At 46.3% G+C, this 19,874-nt stretch overlaps 1 protein-coding gene across 1 annotated transcript; it reads left to right on the top strand.

The window, feature by feature from the left end:
• The first annotated feature begins 3,284 nt into the window (after positions 1-3,284).
• Positions 3,285-18,094, top strand: LOC118842962 (zinc finger protein 300-like). Its single transcript, XM_036750314.1, has 5 exons — positions 3,285-3,486; positions 4,570-4,802; positions 9,044-9,170; positions 10,628-10,723; positions 15,915-18,094. The coding sequence occupies exons 2-5, from the start codon at positions 4,770-4,772 to the stop codon at positions 16,274-16,276; spliced, it is 618 nt and encodes a 205-aa protein (XP_036606209.1). The 5' UTR covers positions 3,285-3,486; positions 4,570-4,769; the 3' UTR covers positions 16,277-18,094.
• The last annotated feature ends 1,780 nt before the right edge of the window (positions 18,095-19,874 follow it).

The raw sequence follows: 19,874 nt of genomic DNA, 5'->3' as shown, positions 1-19,874 counted from the left end.
TTGAACCCAGGTCCTCCTGACTCCAGGGGCAGTGCTCTATTCACTGTGCCACCTAGCTGCCCCTCACACTGTAACTTTAAAAGGTACCACATAGTTTGGGACAAAGTCAGTCCCATGAAATCTGGACTCAAACTTATAAATGGTACAATACAGAATTGCCTAATAGTCATTTGCTGTCAGCACTTAATTAATATTACATGGCTCAAGTGAAATTAAAACCCTGGGGTGGGGTTTGGAGGCCTGGGAGGAGTCTGTGCAGGAAGAAGTGCACGGTTTTCAGAGAGAAGCTCTAATAGTTTTAGGTACCAGAAAAAAAAAACAAATTTTTTTCAGAAGGTGAGCTGTTGGCCGAGAAGACTGAGTCCAGGGGGCTGAGGTGATGGGAAAGAACATTGTAAGCGTAGGAGGCTGCCATTGGAAGGACACAGTTTCAGAAGATGGAGGTTCTTGACCAAGGATGAGGCAGGAGGCCAGTGGCCCTGGGTCAGAGAGTAAGTGGAGAGGAGTGAAGTATAAGAAGATGGGAAAGGGGGTTGGGACATTCCTTGTGATGGAGGGTAGGGCTTGGGGAGGAGAGGCAGGCAAGGTCCTGAGGTCCTGAGGACCCAGTGAGCCATTGGAAGAAAGGGCTGATCCTGGGGTTCAGAGACTAGACAGGATTGGGTTCTTTAGCACTTGGATGACCCATCCTCAGTAGGCTGGCAATAAACAGGAAATCTGGGAGCTGAGATCACTCTGCCTTATGGAAGCCAGCTCTTCATGAGCAGATCCCAGGTTGGTCTGGGCCAGGATCCTACAAGGTGCCAGATTCCTCCTGACTCCCCTTCCTTTGGGCCTCATTGCCCTCTGCTTACATCTTGCTGACTTGTCTCCATGGATGTCAGGAACATGCCTCTCTCCTAGGCCTAGCTACTGCCTGGGGAACCTGTCCCTGAAATTTGACCAGACTCCCAACCTCAACCCAAATGCCCCAGGACACCAACCTTGACTTTATCAGTGACTCCCACTATCTCAATCTTCAGACTTCTCCTATAGGACCCCAAATTCTATCATTTCTCCTTAGCCTCTGCTTAGGTGCCTGTGCCTGGACCCCAATTCCAAAATCACATCGAGTTCTAAAGATCACATGTCTCCTTAGCTTTAAAAAATTGGCCCTAGCAGTCCCTGTCCAGTTCAATGGCAGCATGCCTTAGCAAAACACTCCTCTCTCTTCCTGATACTGCGGCCAGCTGCACCTATAGAATGTTATTGGTCCAACTCCCTGTGTAGTGCTAATTGGATGTGCACTGGGACATAACAATATTTACTACTTACTGACCTTACTCATATGTATCCTAGATGTGGTCAAATGTATACTCCCTTACATCCATGTGGTCGAGCAAGACATTTGATGGAAGCCATCTGGATATTTCTAGTCAGCCCTGACCAATGGTTGACTTAGTGGTCAAAACCACACTCCCAGATAGCTCCCCCTTGGGCTATTTCCCAGTGAACTCTGGGTAAGATACCTGCCCAGTAGAAACATAAAGTGCATGTTCCTTTAAGAACCTACCACCTCTTAAGCACTCCCTAATCCCACCCCAAAACACCTAATTGACTTGTTTCATCTCCACACCTCCTATTTAAACTTTCCCTGTGCCCTTGTAAGGTTGCAGGTTCCCTAAGAACTCTTGCCCCCTGTAAACCCTAACAAATCTTTGTCACCTTGACTTAAAGAATGTTTCAGATCATGAATTCATTCCAGATGGCCCCAACTCTCTGCAGTACTGGGTTCCTTGAGGGGCACTCCCCCTCAACAACCCCATCTGGGTTCCTGGACCTCACCTCCCTCAACAAGACCATGAGAAAGAAAAAGTAAACAAAAAAGAAAAGAGTCTGCTTCTCTCTCTATTGAGACTCCATAATGCAGGTTAGGCACTGGAGCTCCCCCCTTCTGGATCATGATCTGTGAGGATCCCTCCAGGTTCCAACACTCCCTATGTGCCCATTTCCCTTACCCAGAAGTTGCCACATGGTTGTTGACCAGGAGTTAACTCTGGCCAGTCAGAGCCAGTTTGCCTGGGGCCTGTAACTTTGGGGTTTGTGAGCTCCTTCCATACATTGCAGTTACAACAATTTGGCTGGCAGCTGTTGTGGGGGTGAAAGACCAACGCAAGCCCAACATCAAGGACACTGCCAGCACAGGTTCTTTAATCTGCTTTACTGAGGAAAGTAATGTTAGGGGGTTAACAATCTTATTTCAATCCAACATATAAATATCATTCACTTAGTTCAGGGGAGAGAGCCAGCACCGTGAACTTCAGAGCAAACACAAACAAATTACAAACACCAACACACAGACCTGGTCTGATTCAAATCTCACTGCGCAGTTACCAGGGTTTAACAAAGTCCCAACATCCAGGTTTACAATCTGGGGGGCTCTTTACAGCTGCCCAGAGTCTCCTCCAGTCAAACGCCACTCTTCAAATGAGTGAGAGCCCCTGCAAGTAGATCTGTTCTCTCTTTTTATACAGTCTTTGGACATCATCAAACATCGTCTGACCGACCGGAACTTAGGCTCCTAGTATTGGCTCTGGTCTCAGCAACTCCCTTTAGGACCCACAAAGGCTTAGCACCTAGTAGATAGGGATTTGGGCCTGGGACTTTGCACCTAGTAAGGCTGAAAGACACTTAATTAATTTATCATTCTAAAAGAGTTTTTAAAAGGTCCCAACTTAATTGGTATGTCCATTGTTCACTGGTCAAGCTTTGTATCTTATCTCAGCAACTTTTGAGCCCCAACTGGGTGGAAACTGAATTTTACAGCATTGTCCACCTGGCACTGGCCAGTTGGTCCCCAGGGGGGCAGCTACTACTGCTTACAGAATGTTGCTCACACTTGGTTCTCAATACAAGGAGGGCAGAGCACCAGGTGAAGGGGCAACTCAAACTTTGGGTCACTGAGGCTCTGATAGGAGGGACGGAGGAGGGGAGGAGGTGGAGACACTGGACAGGAGGAGCTCTCAGAGATGGGCAGCCTGGTGGGTGGTGGCCCAAGTGGAGTTTGAGTGGAGGTCTGGGTGGAGATTGGAGGCCTGGGAGGAGTTTAGGGCTGAGGAGGCAATCCTAGCACTGGAGAAGGCTTTCCACTTTTTGGAGGGCAAGAGAGGCAGTCTGGGTCTAGCCCCGGGATTGATTGGAGGAAAGAGGCCCGCCCTCCTGGGGGCCTCAGGGGCTGGACAGGGCAGTGCTATTGGAAAAAGGAAGACCTTCCCAGAGTGGGCAGGACAAGAAGCAGGAAGTCTTTGAGTCCAGACTGCTCTGGTTTCCGTCCACCTCAAATCTCTTTTTTCTTCCCCTAGATCTGGGATCGTTCCACCTTCTGGACATCAGCTCTGTTTTTGCAGGTCCCTGGGAGGTCTGAGTCGCAGCACTTCCCCTTCCCCCATTTCCTGGTTCTGCTGGATGCCCGGCAATTCAGTCTCCTTCTCCCTCTCTGACCACATGGTGAGTGTCCTCCAGGTCTGCCAGGAGCACACCTTCCTCCCCAGCCTGGCTGCCGGATGAGCTCCCTGCCCCTAGATCTTTTCCACACCGCCCCCCCCCCCCATCACTCCCTAAATTCCTGGCTCACCTTCCACAGATTTATCACTGGATAACACTTTTCCAGACTTCAGACTTTGCCCCTAGGGTTCCTGGAGTCCTGATTTCAGCCTTCCTATGAGGCCACACGTGTCCTGCCTCCCTGTCCCCTAGTCTGTAACCTCCTGGTTAGAAATTCCCTTGTTTTGTCTTCAGATCCAGCTCCTTTGGAGATCCCAGAATCCCACCTTTCTACCTGCCCACCCAGGCTTGGACACAGTTACCAAAGCACTCTCCTGGTCCCCCTTATCTGCACCCCAGTTTCTGGGGCTAATTCCTTGTCAGATCCCAGGCATGTGGCTCCCTGTCCCCACTTTCCCTTTAGGGATTCCAAGCCTAAGCTCTCCAAGAAGGTCCCAACAATCCTCCCCAGCACCTAGTTAGACCTCAGGACACAGTCATCCTGCCTCCCCAGGCTCAGTGTCCCCCTGGAGCCCTTCAGTCGCTCCAGTGTCCCTGATCTTCCTCCATAAGTTTTGTGAGATTGTCTTGCCTCCCAGACCTCACCCCTCCTCCCCTTCCCCAGGCCTCCTGCTCCACTGCTCATGCCCCCTGCCAGGGGGCTTCATGCGAGACTGGATTTTGTCTCCCAGCCTCAGGCTTCCCCTGATCATTCCCTGGTGGCTCCATTCAAGAGCCCTCTCCCTCCTCAACCTTCTTTAGCTTCCCTTGTAGATCCAGGAGTCAGTCTGTAGTCTATACAATGTGTATGTGAGTCAGGGAGAGGGGATGTTGGGAGGGCAGAGGACCACTTGGAGGGAGAGATCTGACTGAGGAGGCCTTGAGGCTCGGAATGGGGTCCCAAGCCCCCTGTGCCTCTTGGGTCTCTGTGGGAGGATGGGGGGAGGGAAGGGAAGAGAAAGAATAAGAAGGGGAGGAAGTAGTCTTACTGTTCAGACCTTCTTCATTTCCAGCCTGACCCTCCCTGCTTCCTGCCTCCCTCTGTAGGGTGGAGTCTCTCACCTGAGGGCAGGGCCTGGGCCTTTGTGACTCCTGTGGGTCCTCACCCTTGTAAATCCCTGTATGCCAGCCTGCTGCCTAGGAAGAGAAGAGCAAGACCTCTCCCCCTCTGGGATCCTTCTCCCTGCCCAGCTCAGTCTGCAGAGGACCAAGGCCTGGCCCCAGCAGGGAGCCTGGAGCCAGAGGGAATGGCCCCTGGGAGCAGCAGCCCCCCTCCCCAGGTGAGTGCAGTCTGTGCACAGACATCAGCCAATGAGGCCATTGCCACAGACACAGAGGATGGTCTGTGAAGCCCTGAGTGTGGTCCTCGTGGAGCATTTCTTTACAAAAACAGGCATGCAATTGATTCAGGCAGTAACAACAGTGCCCCCTCTCACCTTCAAAGGCCCCTCCCCCTCACCTACTCTTCTGTGCTCTTCTCTTTTTGAGACCACAGAGGTGACCTCCATCCTCATTCTCCTTGACCTCTCTCCAGCCTCTGACCCTGGTGATCACTCTTTCCTCCATGATACTCTCTTCTCCCTGGCCTTTTAGGACCCCACTCCCTCCTGGTTTTCCTCTGACCTATCTGACTACTTGTCTCTCTTTTCTGGATCTTCCTGAGATCAAACCCTCTGACCATAGGTGTCCTTGGTCCTCTTCCCTTTTCCCTCTATACTACTTTCCTTGGTGATTTCATCAGCTGCCATCCATGTCATCACTATCTCTGTGCTGATGGTTCTCAAAGGGACCCTTCCTGCCTCAGTCTCTCTGCTGACCTGCAGTCTTGTATGTCTAATTTCTTAAGAGATATCTCAAACTGCGTGACCAATAGACGTCTGAAATTCAATGTATCATAAAGAGAGCTTCTAATTTTTACCTCAGACATTTACACACACGCACACACATACACACACAGACACACACACACACACACCTATGCACATACACACACAAAAACTGTCACACAACCACACACTCCTGTTTCCCTATTCCCGCATTTAAGTTGGAGGCCTATTCTGGGGCCCTTCTATTGGAATCCATATTCCTCTGTGACTTATGCAAAGTATGGATTAATACATTGCTTATTCTTACACCTGGTATTTGGGGACTGACTACATGAATATACTAAAAGTATTACAATAATCATTACCCTTTATAAAATCCTAATGAACTGACTAATGCTGTTTGAGTAGGGGTCCTCAGTGAATGGTTTCTCTATATTCTCAAACCTGGCCAGCCTCTCCTTTATATGGCCCATCAATAGGCCTCTTACTCCTCCTCTTGACTCTTGTTCTGCCAAGTTTCTGTTATTCTCCCTGAGTGTATTTTCTGATAAAATAGCTCAAGCAAATCCCAGGTTAATTGAATATTGCTTTCACTTTTGACCAATGAAGGACGCCCCCCCCCCACACACACACACATTCCATCATTTTTGTTCACTCGTGTTCAGGACTTTATAAACTGTTTGGGATTTTTCTTGACAAAGATACTGGAGTGGTTTGCCTTTTCCTTCTCCAGTTCCTTTTGCAGATGAGGAAAGTGAGGCAAGCAGGGTTCAGTGACTTGTCCAGGGTCACACAGCTGGTAATTTCTTGGGCCAGATTCGAACTTATGAAGATGATATCTTCCTGATGCCAAGCCCGGTGCTCTGTCCACTCTGCCACCTAGCTTGCCCTTCTCCATCATAGTTACTTTTATTTCTAGGTAATTAATTTTATAATTAAGGAATGTACATCATAGACAAATGAAAGCACTCAGTAAGGAAAGGCATGAGCTGTCTTGGCTATGACACATCATCTGTGGAGCACCCTGCAGCCCTCAGTGTTACAACATTGGCTGGGGGCTGGCTCTTACAAATCAGTGATTCTAGTGAATAGGTCTTTAGAATCCTCTTCCAGATCAGACTTTATTTATTTCAGCCATTCAGGAACCAAACTAGATCTTTGCTTTAACTTTGTTCTGTCTCAAGTGATCACATTAAATGCTTTCCCCCAGAATGCTGTGCAACTGCCAGGCTGACACAGACTTTTCACAGAATTTTCTTTAGAACATATCACTTATTAACCAGAAATTATTAAGGAAAGTGCCCTTTCAGTTCTAGAACAAGAGGGAAAGCAGAATAGAAAAACTTCTACTGTTCACCACCTGAAAGAGGTGCCAAGAGGAAAACTTACATGAATGTCATAGCCAAGTTTCAAAACTCCCAGGGTAAGGAGGAAATCTTGTAAACAACAAGAAAAAGAAAGCATTTCAATAAAGTGGAAATCTAGTTAGGATTTCCCCAGAACTGGCAGATTCCACTCTCAAAGACTGAAGGCTTGGGGACATTAGATTTCAAAGAACAAAGGAGCTATGGTTGCACTCAAGAATAACTTAGCCAGCAAACTGTGTATGATCCTGAATGGGAAAAAAATGACTGTTTGATGAATTGAGAGACTGTCAGGTTTGGAACAAGAAGAGCAAAACTCATTGGAAAATTTGATATGAAATATCCAGAAGAAATATCAGGAAATCATTAGAGCCTGATTATCAGGCCCCCATGAAGGTCAAACTGTTTTAGTATCATATATGAAAAAGTCATCAGTATTCTTATAACTGTCATCATTCCTGAGGTAGTTTGAAAGACTGAGTTGTGTATGATGGGGTGATGATAAAAAAAAAAAACCTGTGTAGGGATAGTCGAAAGGGAAAAATGATATTGGAAAAAGGGAGAGTGAAAAAAAGACCTTATAGAGAGGAAGCAAGTAGGGGTGGAGGGCTGCTAAGGTTGGAACCATACCCTCATCTGGGTTGAAAAAGAAGCCTCATGTACATGTGAAAGGGTGTACAAATCTTCTGAACATGTAGAGAGGTGAGAAAATTGGGGAACAGGATGGGGGAGGGACTTTTCCGAAGGTGTGTGGACTGGGATTTAGGAGGGTCAGGGAGAAGTGGGGGAGTTTTGGAGACTGTGGGCTGAAATTGGGGGGAAGGAAATGGGTGACTCTTGGAGGTTTGGGTGAATTTGGGGGTAGGAGGGTGGGGGGAGAAGATAATGTAAAAGCAATAGGGTAAAAAGAGAGGGCAGAAAAGAGAATCATGAGTAAAAATGAGATGGAAAGGAATTCACAGATAGCAATTGTGACTTTGAATGTGATTGAGATGTTGACAGCAACTTGCTTTGTGGTGACAAAGACCTGGAAAGTGCAGGGGTCCCCATCATTAGTGGAAAGGCTGAGTGGGTTGTGGTGCGTGGTTGTGATGGAATGCTACTGTGCTGTAAGAAAGGATGAGCTCAGTGGTCTTAGAACAGCCTGGAAAGACTTGCACAAAGTGACTAAGAGCAAAGTGAGCAGAACCAAGAGAACATTGTATACAGTGACAGCAATATTGTGTTCAGAAGAGTTTGAGCACATGAGTCATTTTGAGTATTCTAAGGACACAAATGAAAAATAAAGGGCGTGTAAAGAGTGATGCTATCTGTATCCAGAGAAAGGACTGACAAACGGTGGTATGTGTGGAATAATATTCCATGTATATATGTGTGTGCGTATGCATATACCCAGAGACATATAAATCATATATGTGTGTGTGTGTGTGTGTGTGTGCATTCACATTGTAGCCATCTCTAGGGTTGGGGTAAGGGCAGAGAGAAAGAAAAGAATTTTCCACGATAACTTTTGTGCATTTCAAGGAATACCACGTCATACATGGGAGATTTGCAGTTTCGTGAGCAATCATCTTTTTTATTGTACTCTTACAGAAGTGCTTCTTCTGTTCCCTGAATTTTAAATAAATAAAAAAAGGGGGAAATTGTGTTCCTCATGCTAAGGAGCTCACATTCTTGTGGAAGAGAGAAAATGGAAATTATTTTGTATATATGAGGTTTGTTTGTTATATAAAGTGTTGTCATACATTCATGTGCATGTGTGTTGATTGTCATATGTATATACATATATTAATTTGGTCTACGGTTTCCCTTCCTCTGATCCACAAGTTCTCTGCTTTGGTCTCTGTGTCATTTGGATTTAAGTAAATCTTCCTACATCTCCATTCAACATGAAATGAAATAAATTCTAGAGTTTACGATGGATATGCATATAAGAGATTAAAAAAATAGTGTTTTAAAAAAATAATAAATCACATGTCAGTTCTGATGAGGAAGATATTACCCATCACCCTCTCTCATGTTCCCCCACACATCCACCTTCTTCACTGATCAAACATAAACTCTCTCCCTGATTCCACAGGAAGATGCATTTCAGAGGAAAATACTCATCAGTTTTATTCCAACTGATCATGGAAAATGCTTTTCTCAAAACTCAGTTGGGCTCTCAATGACTGTGGTTTTAGAAGTTGACTCTGATTCTCATAAAGGGTCTGACTTTTCAGCAAATCCGTTCCCTGGGCTTCAGTTTTGTTCTGTAAATTTAATGAGGGTTGGATTATTTAAATGTGAAGTGTCCTTCAGCTCTACATTCCATGACTTTTAATGATTTAGGGGTTGGTGACATTCAAGGATGTGGCTGTGGACTTCACCCAGGAGGAGTGGGGCCTCTTGGACCATCCTCAGAAGGAGTTGTACAAGGGGGTCATGCTGGAGAATGCCCGGAACCTGCTCTCCCTGGGTAAGGACCCGTCCTCTAGTAATGCTGAATCTGCAGTCAAAGGAATATCTTCATCCCCTCGTGTGCAGGGTTAGGAGCACTGATTAGAGAGAGAAAAGCATTGCTCTCCTGTCCTGCTGCCTGGAGTTTCCTATAGAAAGTCTGTGCATTGTGTGACAGGAACCTGAGGGTTTCCTTGTTGCTCCTGAGGCTGTCTCTCACCTCTTGTAGGCAGCTTCAAATTAGTGTGGAAGAATCTCAGACCTGGAACTAATGTCAGGGGTCATTTGGCCTAACCCCCACCTGGCCATGAATTGTGTCTGCCAAGGCTCTGAAAGCTGCTCAGGAGGCTTTTCCTTACAAGCCTGTCCTCTCTTGGATGGGTCTGGGATCTGGAATATTCTTCTTTTTAACAGCAGCATTTTGTGGCTCCCAATTTCTACTCATCCCTCTGTAGTGAGTTTGTCCTTAATCTTCCTTCCTATTGCCCTCAAATTCCAGCACAGATGTTGGGAAAGGAAGGGAAGGGAAGAAGCATTTATTCTCACTTAGTATATGCCAGGTGCTGGGTCTGGGGCTTTCTTTACAATATTATGTCACTTTATCCTCACAATTGGGTGATACTGTTCTCCCCATTTGACAGTTGTGGAAACTGAGGCAAATGGAGTTTATGTGAATTGTCCTGTGGCACACAGCTAAGTAACTGTCTGAGGCTGGATTCAGACCCTGGCATGCCTCACTCTAGGCCCAGGGCTGTCTCCACAGCACCATCAGCTGCCTCTAATTTCTAGAGAATGGAAAGTGTGCAATGAGTCCATCCTTCTATGAAGAAGGTGCACCAAGAATAGATTTTATGACTCCAACCTGGTTCCCTGATCTTCTCCCTCACTTCTCCCCAAAGCTCACAAAAGAAATGGTATCAGACTACCCTCCAGGAGGCCTGGGAACCACCCTGGGGTCCTTGTTTACATGACCCTGGCATTGCCAGGAATAAGAGACTGGCCTAGAAATAGAATTTGGACCAACTAGGGTTTCTTGAGTTTGCCAACAGGAGACTCTCACCTGAAGAGGCAAAGATGCCCCAAATGAGCAGTACACAAGGCTTCTACAGGTTTCAGGGAGTGAGGAACAGGGGAGGGGTACAGTGCAGAAGGTGGGTGGTCAAGGATCCTCCTTCTGGCGCTTGAGGCTGGTCTTGCATAATAAGCCTTTGTAGCCTGCATTAGGAGTTTCCATGAGAATGGGACTCGACAGGATGGGGGCAGAGGTTTGGCTCTTTCTCACAGCAGGTTGTATAAAAGGATAATGGGGCACACCCTGCTTTGGGTTACCTGCATTGCAATCACTGATGGGTGAGAACAGGCTCATGTGTGTAAATCTCACAGTGGAGCAGCTGTGGGTCTGAACACATTTCCCTAAAGAGAACTAAAGGCCAAGTTTGTCTCCATGCTCATCTCTATCTGACTCCCCATGCCCAGGGCTGCCAGTTCCCAGAGAAGACATGATCTCTTCCTTTGAGCAAAGGGAAGGCCCATGGATGCTGGAGCCAGAAGGCCTGAGGAGCTGCTGTCCAGGTGAGTGAGTGAAGGCAGATATATGAGAGGTGGGATTACAAGAGGCCACTCTTTGTTCTTGTGGTGAAGCAAGTGCTAGATCTCGGGGCAGGAAGGCCTGACTTGGAATTCTTTTTCAGATATTTCTCAGCAGCAGCTTCATGGGTCAGTCACTGAACCACTGAGTCTCAGTTTCTCCAACAGTAATAAGAGGGGTTTGGATTCCATGACCTTTCACCTTCCTTCCAGGGATAAATATATGATCCAAAAAAAGTCATTGTTTGGAATTTGGGGGCATGGAATTCTCCTGAGAGTAGTAAAGGGGATTAGGTTTTCTTCTATGAGCTCTTTCTTAGGCGTTCTTCACGTCAACCAACTTCTAAGTGTCTGCTCTGTTCCAGACCCTGTACAAAGGACTGAGTACATAAATCAATGCAAGAAATGTCCCCTGCTCCCATGGAGCTTACAGTCTGGTGGGGCAGAGAGCATGCCAATAACTGTGTAGAAACCCACTATGGACAGGAGAAATGGGAGCAAGTCAAGAGAGGGAGGACACTGAATTTAAGGAAAAGGCTTATGGGGGGAGTTGAGCTCTAGCTGGTGATTCAGCGAAGCCAGCAAGAACATTCTAGGTAACAGGGATGGCAGCAAAACCCCAGAGTCTGTAGGGGGAACCACCTGTCCCCAGAACGGGAAGGAGGTCCAAACAAATGGGTTATAACATATATGGAGGAGCGAAGGGTGGGAGAAAGAAGACTGGAAATGTAGGTGAGGATTAGGAAATGAAGTGCTTTCAGAGCCCTAGACAGGGTTTTATATTTCATATTTTGCTGGGGAGCCACTGGAGGCTTTTGAATACATCATGACATGGTCAGGTAAGGGCTGATGGAAGATGAACTTGATAACTGGATGGAGGATTAGACTGGACTGAGGGGAGAATTGAGGCAGCTGGACCAACCAGCAGGCTGTGACACACTGTGAGGGATGGGGTGACAGGGGTCTGAACCAAGGACATGACAATATGGAGATAGAAAGGGGTCTATGGAATGATGTCACAAAGGTGGAATCAAGAGGACTCTACAAGGGATTGAACATGGGTGTCAGGAGTGTGAGTGTGTGTTTCAACAATCAGGCTAGCAGCTTTTGTGGGGGTGTAAGATCCACCACAGGCAGCACCCAGAAAGCTGCCAACAGCACAGGTTCTTTTGATCTGCTTAACTAAGGAAAGCAAGGTGAAGGGGTTGAGAAGCTTACTTTAATTCAGCATACAAATATCATTCACTTAGTTCAGAGGAAAAAGCCAGTATCCTGAACTTCAGAGGAAAATACAAACAAATTACAAACATCAACAGATAGACCTTGTCTGATTCGAATTCCAATACATAGTTACCAGAGTCCAACAAAGTCTTAGCATCCAGGTTTACAAGCTGGAGGGCTCTTTAGCTACAGCTGCCCGGAGTCTCATCACAGATATATGTATTTGTGTCTAAAAGTAACCATGTCTTGAGTGGTGTCCAAGATATAAAAAAAGAAAAGAGATTTCCAGAGAAACCCAGGGAAAGGAGTTGGAGACACAAAATGGAAATGGAGGTCTCTAACTGTTTAGCCATAAAATGGACAAAAGATATTGGACACCATCTCATGGGGGTACATGGGTCACATAAGAGAGGTTTAAGGATTAGAGAGAAATGATTTTATTTGTGGTTATAGGGAAAGAGTCATCAGTGTGGGAGAGAGTGAAAATTGGTGACAAAAAAGGAGATCTTAGAGGAGGAATATATGAAGGGAGATGAGGGGGCAGAGTAGGATCATTGGCACATGTAAGGGGATTTTCTTTAGCAAGCAGAAGAATAATCTTTCCGTGTGATATGGGGAGTCAAAAAGGAGAAGAAAACATCTGATATATGTGAGATGAGGAGGATAAGAAAGCCCTTGAGTGGTTGGGGGGGGGGAGTGGTAGCAAGCCATGATGGAGGGTTGGGGATGAATGAAGATACATGGAAGAGCTGCTGTGGTGAGTGGCACAGGGAGTCAGTCAGGGAGATGGCAAAGGAGTGCCCTTCCCCAGTGAGGGCCCAGCTGAGATTACATAGCCGAAATTGGTGGTGGATCTGGCAGCCTGGTTTCATGATTTTCTCTCCGTACTTTAGCAGCACCTGAGGTGGAGAGATGACTGCTCCCTTATTCAGGACTCTTCCAAGGCTAAACTTTGCATAAATCATCACGCTAAGTTCCTTTCCTAATCTCTATGACTAATCTCTGTCCGCATTCTTGGAGAATCATTGGCCGGGTTCATGTAGGTGAGCACCATGTCAGTTGAGGGAGCTGGGCATTAGAGACCCAGAGGTGTCCTATAGCAGGAGACCCTTCAGGAGCCTAGAAAGAAGCCTCTGTAATTTTCAGTGTTGGCTCTGGTCTGATTAGGCACGGTTAGAACCTGACTAAGGGGACTACTTGGAGGAGATGGAGTACAAGAAAGGGACAGAAACTGGGCTGAGGCCTGAATGTGCATTCAGCAACTAGGGGAGAGAACAGAGTGCAGGGAGGTAGAGGCTGGGACTGCTTACAGCCCTGGCTCCAGGCAGGCAATCAATGAACACAGATTAAAAGCTTTTTCTTTTAGGCACTATGCTAAACTATGAGGTTACAAAGGAAGGTAAAAGACAGTGTCTGCTGTCACAGAGCTCAGGATCTAGTTTACAAGCTAATGCTGATACAAGGGCAAGTGAGTGTTTTGGTTGGAAATACATTTAGTTCCACAAGGACATAAGAGAATAAAATGAGTGACAAGAATACAGGTTTAAGAAGGAGGGCAGAGGGGCAGCGAGGTGGCATAGTGAGTAGAGAACCAGTCCTGGAGTCAGGAGGACCTGAGTTCAAATCTGACCTCAGACACTTGACACATCTACCAGCTGTGTGACCTTGGCAAGTCACTTAACCCCAATTGCCCTGCCTTCCCCCTTCAAAAAACAAAAGAAAAAAAAAAGAAAAAGAAAAGAGCAGAATTGGGGAGGAAACAGTCAAAATCAAATGAAAGTAGTAGCTAGCATTTATATAGCAGCTACTATGTGTCCTGCACTGTATAAATCTTGTCTCTTTTTGTATTCATAAGAGTCGTGGGAATAGATGCTAAAATTATGCCCATTTTGCAGATAAAAAATCTGATGCAAACGGAGGTCTTCTGACTTCTCTAGGGTCACCCAACTGGCAAGTTGCTGAGGTGGCATTGGAACTCAGGTCTTCCTGATTCAAGGCCCAGCATTCTGTCTATTGTACTACCATTTATATTCTCATTTTTTAAACAATATATGTTGAAAATGCTCACTCATGGATGAGGTGCGAAATGCAAGGTGACTTTGACAAGCTCCTTCCAGGCCTTGGAAATTCATTTTTTTAACTCTAACCACTCACAAGGAATTTCTAATTACTATTTTAAAATTTTGTTTTCCTATGGGCTCTTGGCAAGTACTGCATTAAATGACAAATATGGTCGAAGGTCAGTTGCAAGTATTGCTTTGTTGTTGTTATTAAATTACTGTTTATATACAAAACAAACTTTGGAAGGATAGGATTTCCTCAGACATGACTCTGTTATTTCTACCACTGGTAAAGTGGCTACACATTCACTGAAATGAATGACCTATGTTGCCAACCAAGTCCTTTGAGAAACTTCCAGATAGAAGAAGAGTGACATGAATAGAGCAGAAGTTCAAATTAGAAAATAACCTTTGGCTTAGTGGCATTTTAAGGTCTGTTTTTGTAGCACTTTTGTGGTGGTCCGTGATGGTTTCGTGGTGGACTCTACTGTGCATGCCTGGTGATGATGGTTTTCCAATAGCCTGCTCTCACTGCTGCAAGAATACAAACCCAAGTGAGATCTTGATCTGGTGATTTCAGGTTTGATGAGATGTGGTTACTAGGTAGAAAAAGAAGGAAAGAACTCCACCAGTGCAGTGATATACAGCCACCGAGGGTCTTTGCATGCCAGTGACCATTTGCATATGAATGTGTAACGTTCCTAGAAATTTGGAAACAATTTGATGTCAAGTTGAGAAACTTAAAGTATATTTTGTACTTGGCCAGAAGTAGTCAGAGTTTGAGGTACTCACTGCATGAGCCCCAAAAGCCATGTATTCCTGATCATGATAGTTTGGGATCACTGCAGAACTACACCTGTTAAGGTGGAAACATGCACATACTTCTTGTCCAAGTAGATAAATATCTTTGTAACCAAACTGGACAATTATTTACCACTTAAGGTGCCACTGACAACTTTTTAGCTCAAATCCCTTGGACAATCGCCTCCATCTTTCAAGGCATTTGTGAACATTTAAAGAGGAAGGGGTGCAAGAAGACCAGTAGTGAAACATGCCATCCAATTCTGTACCGTAAGTTGATACACTCCAATTCCTGTAACAGACACATATTTCAGACATGGGCAATGCCATGCATGTTTCTAAAAATTGTGTTTTATGGAAGGCCTTTAAGTTTGTTTCAGTGAGCAGAACCGTTTAAAGATAATCTTTAAAAAGAAATAAGTAATGGCTATCTCAAGTAATTGATGAGTCAGAACAAAACCTCTCATGCCTCAGCTAAATACAGAAAAGAGTTGGTATTCTGTATGTGAACTGAGATAATCTATCAGAAAAAATAAGATTCAAATTGATGCCCAGGTAACTTAGGTTATGATGACTGGTAGAATAGATGAAGAAATAATTTGAATATTTAGCACATGTGCTCCAAATGGCATCGCATCTATGAAGAAAGGATTGAAATTGCTGACGGTGAAAGAGTAAGAGAAAGATTGAAAGTGGAGATAATTTGTCAAGTACTGTGGACAGAGCAGACCAATCTCAGGGTTTGGATTCTAGTGCTAACTGCTGGGCTTTGTGTCAAATCACTCAGCTATTCTGAGCTCATGGTGTGGGTCTGAATTGTGAATGTGATGAGAATGATGGCCCTGACTGTGTGACAAGGTTTTTGTGAGATCCACTGTCAATTCTTGCATGAAGCTCTTTGGAAAATCAGTCATCTTTGGGATGTGAGCTAAGGGCATTTTAAAATGACCGTTTCTTCCCTTTTGAGATGTTTGTCTTTACCTGGGAAATACAGAGTAACTGAGATTTTGTTCTGCCTATGGACCAAAGGGGATATAAATATGTATGTTTGTAAGTATAGTGTCTGTTTTAGTGTTGGTTTTTTTTTTTTTAAGATGGAGAGATGAGCGTGGAAATGAAGGAAGCTGCTACAGAGCTAAGCCTTTCTGTGGCAGAAACTCCCAAGCAAAGATTCATGAGTGATGGTCCCTCTGCCTTCAATTGGAGAGAAGTCTGCATAACACCTGAGAGTATCCAAACTGGAGAGAAACCATATGAAGGTAATCAATGTGAGAAGGCTTTTAGAGAGAAGGGATGTCTTATTGCACCTCAGAGAACACACACTGGAGAGAAGCCTTATATATGTAATCAATGTGGAAAACCTTTTGCATTTAAGAATTGCCTTGTGAATCATGGGAGGATCCACACTGGAGAGAAACCACATGAATGTGATCATTGTGGTAGAACTTCAGGCTAAAGTCAATCCTTGTACCTTCAGAGAATTCATGTGAGACGTAGGACTCTTCTAACTGACCTGAATGAGGAAGGGCATGAAAACGGAGTACAGAGATTCATAGCAGAAAATTCACTCAGGATACAAGCCATGTATGAACTCCCTATGGGAAGGCTTGCAACCAGAGATCCTCTCTTATCCTCTCATCAGAGGATTTATAATGAAAAGAAACCTCATGAATGTGCTTAGTGGAATGTGCCTTACTCTAGAACATGGAGGTCACAGGTGAAGATGAAATTTTGTGTCTGAATATAACAGAAAGATGAGATAAGGAAAATAATTCATGCGGACCTTCCAGGTTGCACAACCAGAAAAGGAGGCAATTGTCGGATAAATTGCAGAACTCTGTGAAAGAATACATCTGGATGTTTTCATAACAAGGAAAAGACTTTGTGCCAATCTTTTGTCAACTGGGGAACAATCTTTGGTGAAGGGAAGAAATCAGATTTGTTTGATGAAGGATATTAGAACTGGAGCAGTTGAAGGGAATATTGTGTTCTCCCACAGCCACCTGCATGCTTGTATTCAGAGTCCATCCAGGCTACTGCAGGTGAGAGTCAAGAAACTTCTCATTAAGTTGAGATCATTTCTGCCTCCTCACTGGGAAAGACCACAATGAGCAGCAGGAAATGGGACAGCAATCACATTTTAAGAAGGCACAGAGAAACGCTCTGAAGAGTGTGGAGCAACAGAGTGGGAGAGGGCAGAGCTCTAAGCCTTGGAATGGGGTGGGGAAGGGAGGCAGAATGAGGAAGAGAAGGGAGGGGGAGAAGCAGAAAACATCTCTCCCCCAACTATGGCTTAGAGTTGGGATCCCTAGACAGCTTGGACTAGGGATGGTTGGGGATGCAGTGGATGACCTTGGCATCTTCCATGTCTGCCCGAGCTTGAAGCCCTCCACAAAGCCTGCTTCAGCCACCTTCATGATTGTTGGAAGAAATTGTTCTCATCTGCCCATTCCTGGGTGGGAGGGCATTATTCTTGTGCTTGGGGTTAGCACCCCCTCCCTCACCCATAGGTTTGTGGCCTTTCAGTAACCTTCAAGCTGGCTTAGCCAGAGGCAGATTAGCAAGGGTGGCTGCTGGGCATGCTACAGCTTCTTGGGGCCACAGGGGAGAGTTGGGTGAGAGGTGGACCTCCAAGGAGTGTGAAAAGGGCTCAGCCAGGCCTCCCACCAGAGGGGCTAGTCCTCCTTGAACAGCCATGTACCTGGAAAGCAAGAGGGGTGGGGCTAAAGACACCCTAGCAAGAGGGAGAGAATGTTCCCAGCATGGGGAACAGCCATTGGAAAGGCCAAGTCAGGAGATCAGGTCTTGGTCAAACACGAGCCACGAGGACAGTGACCCTGGGTCAGAGAGGAGGAGGAGGAAGAGAGGAGTGAGGTGTAAGAAGACTGGAAAGGGGGTGGGGCTGGTTATATGTACCTGCTGTGGGCCAGGCACCTTGTCCATTTTAGCTCATTTGATTCTGCTGCCAGAATTGTCAGGGTCCTTGTTAGTGACATTCTGAATAAGGCACGTGGAAACACACATGTACACAGAAACCAACACACGAGCACACGTACTCCCAAATGCACACACCTAAACACACGTGCACATGCAGATATAGATTTAGATGTAGATTTTCCCCTCCTGAGGTCTGGGACTGGCCCAGAGATTGGGGTGTGATCAGGTAAGTCCCTTAGGTAGAAAAAGGTAGAGAGAGGTGAATTTTTTAAAAAAGAGTTTAAAGTATTAATGTGATAAATGGCCTTTAGTGTTTGCAATAAATCCAAGAAAACAATGTCTTCTTTTTGAGTCCATTATTTAATTGGCCTGTTAAGCTCCTAGTGGGCAGCTGGGTAGCCTAGTGGATAGAGTCCTGGGCCTAAAACTCTTGCAGGGTTCAGATGGGGCCTCAGGTACTTCCTAGCTGTGTGACCCTGGCCAAGTCACCCAACCTTGTTTGCCTCAGCTTTCTTATTTATAAAATGAGCAGGAGAAGGAGATGCAAATCATTCTAGTGTCCTTGCCAAGACAACCCCAAATGGGGTCAGGAAGGACTGGAGAAGGCCAAAGCTACTGAACAACAAGCTCCCAGTCCTTGGAAGGCAGGGCTTGTGAAGGGGAGGCAGACTGGGTCCTGAGGTCCTGACCTAGGATGAGATTGGAGGAAAGGGCTCACATCCTGGGGGTCTCTGAGGCTGATCACTGGGGTGCCTCTTGGGACTAGGAGAAGCCTTCCTAAGTGTGCTGGCTGGAAGCAGGAGCTGAGGTCACTCTGCCTTCCCTGGAGATCAGATCCTTCTGCTTTCTTCCCTAGACCTGGGATCTCTCAGCCTTCCAGAAGCCAGCTCTGTGGGTACAGGTCCCACCTATGACTAAGCCAGGGTCCCACAAAGTCTTGGCCTCTGCTCGCTGCCTTTGCCACTGGATCTCATTGTCTTCATCTGACCTTGTGGTAAATGTCCTCCAGCTCCACCAGGACCATGCCTCTCAAGGTCTGACTTCTATTGGAACTCCCTGCCCCTAACCCTTTTCCAGACTCCAGATCATTTACAAATGTCTGGGTCACCCTCCCCAGATGGACTATTGGTCACACTTTCTTCAACTTTAGTCTTGCCTACAGGGACCCAAAACTCTTATTTTCAGCCTTCCCATTAGGACCCACATGTCCTGTCTCCCTGTGTCTAGCTCCTGTCTTCAGATGGCCCCTGTAAGGATCCCCCAGTTTTGCCTGCCCTGATGACTCCACCTTGGGCACAGTTACGAAAGGTCTCTCCTGGTCCCCCTTATCTGCACCCATGGTTCTGGGGCTGGTTCCCTGTCAATCCCAGGCCTGTGGCTCCCTGTCTCTACTTTCCCTTTAGGGATTCCAAGCCTAAGCTCTACCAGAGCATCACAACAGTCCTCCCCAGCCCCTAGTTAGACCTCAGGATACAGTCATCCTGCTTCCCCAGGCTCAGAGTCCCCCTGGAGCCCTTCTGTCATTCCAGTGTCTCTGACCTCCCCCCATGAGCTATGTTAGATTGTCTTGCCTTCCAGACGCCACCCCTGCACCCCTTCCCCAGGCCTCCTGCTCCCCTGCCTCAGGTCCCATGCCAGGGGGCTGAACCCAAGATTGAATTTTGTCTCCCACTCTCAGGCTTCCCCTGATTATGCCCTGGTGGCTCCACTCAAGAGCCCTCCCCCTCCTCAACCTTCCCTAGCTTGCCTCCTAGATCAAGAAGTCAATCTGTTGTGTAGATAATGTATGTGTGACTTAGGGAAAGGGAATTTAAGGCGGGCAAAAGACCATTTGGAGGGAGAACTCTGACTCTCAGGTCATTGAGGGTGTGACTGGTCTCACCCCACCTGGGATCCCAAACCCCTTCTGCCTCTTGGGTCTCCATTGTTCATTCTTCTTCCTCTAAAAGGACTAGTAACATGAGGAGGCTGATGTCTTGATTTGCAAGTGAATTAGATTTGAGTGGGGCAGAACTGTAAAAAGTCATCAGCTTCACCCTCTCTCCCAGAGTCTTTCAGAGTCCAGTGGCAAGACATAGGTCAGGACCACTGGCGATGGCCCTGAAGACAGTGGAAGA

The sequence above is a fragment of the Trichosurus vulpecula genome, chromosome 1, assembly GCF_011100635.1.
Source record: "Trichosurus vulpecula isolate mTriVul1 chromosome 1, mTriVul1.pri, whole genome shotgun sequence".
In the NCBI taxonomy this organism is placed as follows: Eukaryota; Metazoa; Chordata; class Mammalia; order Diprotodontia; family Phalangeridae; genus Trichosurus; species Trichosurus vulpecula.
The sequence above is the reverse complement of the archived record's forward strand: the minus strand, read 5'-3'. Positions and strand labels throughout refer to the sequence as shown.